The sequence below is a fragment of the Poecilia reticulata genome, linkage group LG10, assembly GCF_000633615.1.
Source record: "Poecilia reticulata strain Guanapo linkage group LG10, Guppy_female_1.0+MT, whole genome shotgun sequence".
In the NCBI taxonomy this organism is placed as follows: Eukaryota; Metazoa; Chordata; class Actinopteri; order Cyprinodontiformes; family Poeciliidae; genus Poecilia; species Poecilia reticulata.
Genome location: NC_024340.1, coordinates 7,657,088 through 7,665,613, shown reverse-complemented (window position 1 = coordinate 7,665,613; position 8,526 = coordinate 7,657,088). Strand labels below are relative to the sequence as shown.

The 8,526-nt window shown below is 37.5% G+C and overlaps 1 protein-coding gene across 1 annotated transcript in view; it reads right to left on the bottom strand.

Moving 5' to 3' along the window:
- The window catches only part of LOC103471072 (uncharacterized protein KIAA1211-like), a 50,201-nt gene that overhangs the window by 14,212 nt on the left and 27,463 nt on the right, over window positions 1-8,526 (bottom strand). Inside the window, exons 4-6 of the mRNA XM_017307009.1 lie at window positions 5,453-5,627; window positions 3,183-3,322; window positions 3,007-3,053 (exon numbers count right to left, since the gene is read on the bottom strand). Of these exons, the coding sequence (XP_017162498.1) occupies window positions 3,007-3,053; window positions 3,183-3,322; window positions 5,453-5,627 (362 nt within the window). The remainder of the gene's footprint in view (window positions 1-3,006; window positions 3,054-3,182; window positions 3,323-5,452; window positions 5,628-8,526) is intronic.

Here is an 8,526-nt window from a genome sequence, read left to right as displayed (position 1 = left end):
TTTTTATTCACGCAACACCTGGATCTATACTTAAACTACACACAGAGAGGCTCAAATAACTAATTTGGGGACTTTTGCAAACTGTTGCTTCTGAATACAAATTACTGTTCCTATTTTCAGACTCTAATCTGATAAAAAAAAAAAAAAAATGTCCTTCCATTCTACAATATTTGCAAGGCGTAGATTTGATAGAAGATGTGTTTGTTTGCTTTCTAGAGATGATAGGAATGCCCAAAGTTTTCACTTCCAGTTTAATAATTACACACAGGTTATATTTTGAGTCAGTGTGGAATATAATTAACAACGCTGGACTTTTGCGGAGGGTTCGTTGGCAACGGAGGGTGAAAGTTCTTGCACGTTCTCTCGGTATCACAGAAACTCAAACAGGTTTCTTATCTCCATGCTGCCCTCTGTCAGGCTCTTAAGGACTCATTTACTTGGGCACAAAGCAAACACTGGAAAACACAGCTTTTGTTGAGCGAGTGGACGGCCTGCTTCAAKGATTAGAAATGGATATAGATATTAAAAATGTTCAGAAATCAATATTCATCCAGAACTGCTTGAATATTGAATATTAGCAGAAAGAATTGCTTCGTCTAGCTATATTTGTTCAGAAAGATAAAGTTGTTTGAAACAGAACGTTGAGTTTGACTTGACTTATTACATTGAAATACATTGCTACATTCAGTTTTGAACATTTATATTTTTACGTTTTTGTCGTGTGGTAGCTGTACATACTAGGAAAAAAGATCAAAAACTGGAAACAGCTGGAACCACATTTTAATATAAATGGGCTAAAATTTCAGAAAACTGATKTGAGTCTCTTGTGAAATGATGCCTAAAACATTATACCTAATTCTGTTAAAAGATGCTTCTACCAAGTAGCAGAAAGAAGTTTGTATCTGGGATTAAGGCTAAATTAGCATAAAACGTTTCCCTTAGTCAAGACTGAGCTGTATATTTCACTGTGTCCTCTTAGTAAAGGCATCCCAAGCTCCCAGGGATATATGCTAACGCGCTATTAGCATCGGACATACGCTAGCAGCTTTGCTAGCATACATCTTTTGAAGTATAAAAGTTGAGGGGCTGGTTGACCTTTTGCCCTTTACACTTTCATTAATATCTTCAAAGCCAAAGCAGCACAAACAAAATTTTTTGCTGCACAAACCAGCACAAACGTAGCCGAGTTGATCGACACCCATTTTGTCTGATTTGAAGAAGGTGGGGGGGTGGTTGACCTTGGATGACCTCTAGAAACATTTCTTCATATCTTTAAAATGATAGCGGCACAAACAAAAATCTTTGCTGCACAAACAAGCACAAATGTAGCACAAACGTTTGACACCAATTTTGTCTGATTTGAAGAAGGTGGGGGGGSCAACTTCACTCAGGTTTTGAAGTTTCCTGGTAAGAGTTTAAACAAATTTGCCAGCGYTGAATAATATCAAGTGATATTTTGGTTTTATGTATTTGCCACATTTCAGTTGACAGAGATGTAAAACAATTCATTTGGTAACATTTTTGGCGGATGCTAATCTTGTTTTGTGTATGTGCTGAATGTAAAACTACAGAACACCGGTAATAGTCGGTGAACGTGTGATATGATTACCTGGCAGCGCCGCGCTATTTATCCTGTAGCGTCTCATTAGATATTGATCTTTGCATGACGTGCTTATATTTAGCTCTGGAATGACCTAATTCCGCTCATCAAACAGGAAGCCCCTGCTGAGAGCGAGGATTAAGCTGGGAATATCTACATCGGATCATTTTTCTCTCTAAACTCAGTTTATGCTAATGACTGTGTCTGAACTCCCATCTGCTAGACGTATCACTGCTGYTAACCCTTTGGAGCGGCTTCATATCTGAATCTGAGCGCTCCAGATGCATCGTCTGTCTTTTTTTTTCTCTAAAGACCGCCTTGTCCGTAAATAGGCCCAAAACACTTCCTCTTTATTTCGACTGCAGCGAAAAGTTTTCCTCTTTAGCAAATCCCCTTAAGGAGCAGCTTAATTCCTGCGCTCTGTTGCTTAGTAAAGCGGTTGCACTGGAGGTCACGTCTTCCCCTTTTAGACCGCTGTTGTGACAGACGGWTATGTGCTTCATCTCAGTTCCTCCTCTTTGTCATCCAGTTACTTTTTCTTTGATTGCTTTTTCTGCCATAAACACCTGAATTCTAGTTATTCACTGGAGTTTAGAGTCAATTGTGATGACTTATTCCCGTCTCTTACACTCTGTCCTCTGCTATAATAACTTTGGCTGGATATCAAAAAGAGCACTTGAGTCTTTTTGGTAGAGGAACATCATCCTCATCCATTACATCYGACATCTCAACGGGATTGTCCAGAGTGCCACGTAAAAGTATTAATGCTTCTTAAACATTTTCCACACTTCCTTACTCCACAACCTCAACTATTATTTCGTTGTAATATTGATCAGCAAGTAAGCAGGCATACGTGTAAACTGCAACTCTGGAATGCACGATTTTCATACTAGAGTTTATACGGTTTTGAAATCTCAAACTTGAAATGAAACAAACGGCAATTAAAAATTCCTATAATAGATATTTATTTTAAAAATACAGCTTTATTTTCTTCAAAAGGTCACCTGACATTAAAGGGTCAGCATTATGTGTTTTACAACCACATAGGGAGATTTTATAGCACAATCAAGTAACTACGTCACTTTCGGTTGTTGTAAAATTGCTGCATATGACTTAAAAGAAACTTGACTTTGTAATTTAACGCCTTGAAATTGGGCCTCTGTCTCTTTAAGAAGCTCCTGCTCTTTCTGAAACTCCACCTTCAGAAAGTCATCATTCCCACACATTATTCCCCTATTAACCCTTTCACAACATTTTTACCAGTGTTTGACTGAGAAGTAGCTCCTATAATGAGCTCATCAGATGCTCAGTTCCACCAGGTGTTTGCCAATTGCAGCTGGCTAGTCTGAAGGAGCTGAGTGGGGGAGGGCTGCTCTGTGAGGCAGAAGCTCTGAAGCAGATCTCACGTTATAATTATACACTACTTCAAGTTCGTCTTTGACATTGAATTCCTCTAGAAAAAGAAAGTGAAAAAATAAAGAATGAACACATTTGCAAAACATTGCAACCTTATCTTGCCACGCCACATGAACTGGCTCCTGATTACGTTTTTAACTTCTGGGGTCAAAGAGTAAAACTCAGCGGTTGATATTTACCTGCAGGGATTTAACTTTCCCGTGAATGCTGTCCTGAGACGCCCCGAGGCCCTCGTTAGCTTCTGATGAGTCGGAGACGAAAACAGAGTCATGTGACAAGGCCTTGTTGCCCAGACTGATCCTAGACCTTCAGGAACAACGGATAAGAAGAGAAAAAAATGTTTTTTGTTTTTTTTTCCATAAATGTTTATAGAAATAAAATAAAAACTGTAAACACTATTATAACAATACGATTTTCTGTTACTTCTTATGATGACCATTGGGGGAAAAAAAATTAACAAGACACATCCTGCCACACAGACACAAGGCCGGCGGAGGCAGGAAGTGGGCACGGCTTGCGAAAACAAAGAAATCCTGAACCTGTCGTCAGGAAGAGACGCTCCACTCCTGGTGGACAAAAACAGGAAGCGCCGAGCCTCCGCCGAGGAGATGAACCTCAAAACACAGTCTGTCCTAAATCAACTCTACACATGTGATTTTGCTTAAATAAATCTAATCAGGCAGCAGAACTCTGTGGGGCAGAAACACAACAGTAAGAAATCATTTTGGATATTCAGTAATCTACAGGGAAATCAACAATATTGTTTCAAACTGATTGTAACTTATGAAATGAAGGTTGTCTTTTTTTTTTAGACAACAGACACAAGGGTACACTGACAATGATTTAGTAGTAAATATCCAAGACCTCAACCATAGCAGCGTGTTCCCCTTTTTAATTAACAGAAACCAATAAAATGATCTCTTTGTCTTGACTTTTTTATTTTTTTTAATCACACTTGGATGTGGAAAAGCAATCCGAATCAGTTTGCTCCTATGAAAATACTGCTGCCTCGCTTGAAAAATTAGGATTTAACTGTTTTAACCACCTTTTTTTGGCTCAGTTTCAGTAGTCCAGACTCCCAGACTTAAATGTAAAATAAATAAATCACTCAAATAGTACTCTTCAGTACTCTTCTGGCAGCATGAAGTAGGCAAAAGTCTAATAAAACCACACATCACGCTCCAAACTAACTCAAGAACAAAATGGAAACAAAGTCACTAGCTGCGTGCAAAACTGTCAATATTCTGTTATGTCAGCAACACAAAGTTTCATAATTAAAGGTGTTGCCATTACGTAAGAAATWTGATTAAAATCTCACATGAATAAGTTTGTTCATGCAATAAAGAATGTGCTCCCATGATCCTCCAACTACTTCCTGTCTCTTCTTGCTTCATGGTTTGTGCCAGTGGCAACGTCTGGTTGTTGATCATGTGACTCGCATAATGTGAAAAAAAAGTGTTTAAATTGCAGTTTTGCAAAATAAACCAATTTTACAATTTGCAAAAAGGAGAAAAAAACTAAATAAAAAACACCTCATGCTAATGCCAAAGCTTTTTTATGAAAGCAAAAAAAACCAGGAGGTTTTTTCAAAATTGCTGCGTTTCCACCAAGCAAATATATTGTCAAAACGTCAAATTGCGCAATTATATGGTCAATGCAGCTACTGATATCTATCGKTCTGCAAAGTGTTACAAAGCCATTTCTATGTCTTTGGGACTCCACAGACAGAGGGAACATGGGGCAGAAGTGAACTTTTCCAGCAGTGGCTAAACCCACCAAAGCCACAGGAGTTCTTAGGAACTGATCCAGAAGACCATAAAATATGGTCTTCTAGAACAACGTCTAAAAGACTTAAAAGAAGACCAAATTAACATTTTCCAAAAGCACCTCTGATTCAGAAAACGTTTGGGAAAATATTCTTTGGACTGATCGTTTAAAAATGACAACATAATAGAAAGTATTCGCCCTGTTAGATCCCACAGTCCAACATGGTGGTGGTAGAGTGATGATCTGGGGCTGTTATGACACTCAGGGACATTTGATGAAACCATAAACTGTGCTCTCTATCAGAGAAACCTAAAAGAGAGTCTCTGGTCAACAGTTTGTAACTTTAAGCCAATGTGGATAACGGCTTAAACTTTTCTGCCAAATATCGCAAATAACTGATGACGGTTGTTGCCACCAAGAGTTTAGGGGGAGMAATTCCTTTAAATCATACCTGGCAAGGTTGAATTGGACAGTTTTTTCCCTAATAAATGACTTGGTTTGCATTTACACATAACCCAATGTTGATTTCATGACCTAAAACATTGAAGTGTGTCAAAAAGGAAAAACCAGTAGAAATCCTTAAGGGGGCRAATATGTTTCTCGTGACYCTGTGGTTGCTAAAAGTTAGTGAGTAGAACTGTATCAGTGTGTAAATGTGTGTGATCGTACCCAGAACCCTTCTCCTTCTCAGATCGGGTCAGCGTGTTGTTCTCTGACGTTTTGCTGACGTTGTCACTCGACTGGCTCCCCTTCAGGCCCTCCTCCACTCCTGCGCTCTGCGGCTCTTTCCTTTTCTTCCGAGCAAACAATTTCTTGAACGTCTGGAACTTTGATTTCTTCTTTCCTGAAAAGAAAAAGAAGAGTAAAAGTAGGTTTTCCTACTAACTGTGAAAAGATGGCACAGTGACGCATGATGGAATGCTACAGAGGAATGACTTGCAGATGCTAGAGCATCTAGACCACTACAGAACGTGGAAAGCCGTGGAAAGTTCAGGAGGAACCACACACCAACACAAAAACACACACGCGCACACGCACACACGCACACACACACACACACACACACACACACACACACACACACACACACACACACACACTTTAATACTTGCAGACCATCACACACACTAATACTATAGCGATGCCGTGGAATCAGCGAATACAAACTGCTTCCATTTAATGACAAACTGTTTATCTTCTCATTTTGTCATGGCTACAACTACAAAAGTCAGTTGATTTTATTGGGATTTTATGTGACAAACAAACAGAAAGTAGTGCCTAATTATATAAAAAACTTTATTTTCAAGAGCATAGTGGAAAAAATAATTACCCAACCTTCATCTGCTCCTAAAATGAGGTAAATACCAAAAGTCGTTGCTTCTGCTCTGATTTGATGCTTTAGTGACAGAAGTCATAGATTTTAGTTGTGAATGCCAAAAAATAGATAAATGAAGGGCGTTTTGAAAACTCTTTTGGCTTGGACTAGGTTTGGGTGTTATGGACTAAATTTTAATCACGATATTTTGTGGTAAAATGATAAAAGTGACTATAAGAACTATTTATAACTTCATTTTTAGGTAACGTTTTTGGCTGTGTCATACATGCATGACACAGTAATGATAGCTACACAAACACAAATACTTTCCCATTTGTAATATTATTCTTTAGGACACTAATCATACTGTGAATTGTGTCTTGAAAGTAAACACAAACATTTTCAAATGTATTTAGCATATATATTATATTACATTTATATTATAAATAGCAATAACTGTATGATAAAAGGTGGAGAAAATATTAAAAAAATAATTTACAATATAGATAGTTTTGAGGGATTTAAAATATCATTAACTGGAATTCATCGATGAATCAAAATTTATCGCGATAAATAATAAACGATATGATAAATGCCCACCTTGCCACTTCAAAAACTAGTAATTTTTATACAAGTTCCATCATTTTTGTTCTGTTTCTGAGCTAAATCACAAATATGGAATTTTAAAAGTGAACTTTTCTCATTTTATCCAGGAACATTTGGCATTGCGCTACATGTATTTTTCTTTTGAAACCTTCCATGAACAAATTCTGAACTGCAATAACACTTTTGGTACTAAATAATCATTTCCTATTCAAACAGATTTTTTAAAATTTAAATCAAATTATACGTTATATCTTCTATTACTACCTGAAGTACAAGAAGCCTTTCTGCATGCCAGCAATAAATATCAGGGGGGGAAGCACCACCCAACCTTGTCATTTACTGAGCCATTCTCCACATAATGTAGCATTAAACCAGGAAAAAGGCCAGCAAGCTGGTGTAAGGTCACTGCAGCTTTGCTGCTGTAAAGCTGGGTAAACCTTGATTTGCCAACATTCAGCTTCTAAAACAACAATAGAAGGACTCAGAATAGCAGCACGGAGAATTCAATGGACGCTAAGGTCAGAAACGAAGGAGCTGATCTACTCCGACTCAGTGAGAAGGTGGTGACCTTTGAGGGAAAAGCACGCAGCGGACTGAAGCAGGAGAGAGGATCTACAGTGTGCACTTTGTTTTGTTGTACTCCGTGACAAATGGCTTATCCTTTCTGGTAATAACTGTGGTCACGACAAGTTAGAAATAAAAAAATAAAAAAAACGTATGGCTAAATTTGTGGTCCCAACATCTCCATTGGCCTACAGTTGGTAGAGACATGGAAGAACAACGACAACAAAGTATGAATTTGTCAAAGTTTAGTAGTTCTTAAATCAAAACAAGGGTAAAGTGAACAATAGTGGCATAGCAAACGTTAAATGTTTGGGGGATGAGTTGACAAATAAAGGGTTGAGCTACTTTGGGTCCATCTCTAAAAATCAAATATCTTCACATGTTACAGAGTAGCTCAAGAAATGTTGAAATACCACCTAAAATGCAAGAAGTAAACATATTTGCATGCTTAACCACATATTATTAGGCTGCAAAGTTGAATATTAAAACTTGTTTGTCTTTAATCTTAGCGATTTGTTTTGTAATTTCTCATATGTGTTGCTGTATTTTTATTTGCTGGTAGTAGGGGTGGGCATTTATTGTGATAATTATCGTATTGTGCCAAGAATTTTGATTTATCGTCACGACAAATGATCGTGAGCCTCCCACAACTGTTCCTGTTGTTGAGTTTGATAGTTTTACTATTTCCTCCACCGTTTGTTCAACAAAATAAATACCAGTACGTTTGAAAAGAATAACACTTTTTTATGTGAATCATGTCCTAAAGAAGCGTATCAGAAATGGGAATGTTTTTTCAACAGCATTATTTGTGTTTGTGGGGCTATAATTGATGTGGCACACAATTGCCTAAAAACGATTTAATGGTCTTTATTGCCAGCAATAAATATCGGGGGGAATTATGTGAATTACTTTTATCATTATCACAATACTGCAACAAAATACTGTGATAAAACTTTAAGTACACATCATCATATTTAGTTTATTGCTTCTTTTTCATCCAACAAATACTCAGATCAGATGAAAAACAAGTCTATGATTGGCATTTAGTTGTGAATACTAAATTCACAACTAAATGCTATGAAATAGTACTTTGCATGCGAGAGACACGTCAAATGTTTTTGGCTCTCCTGGTTTTCTATACATAAGAAGAAGGAGAGCCAGAGTTGAGCGCATGCACAGAAAAATAGTTTATCAGAGTTGAGCGCTTTAAATGCACACACCGCTAATTTGTTTTCTTAGATTTATATATGCCCTCACA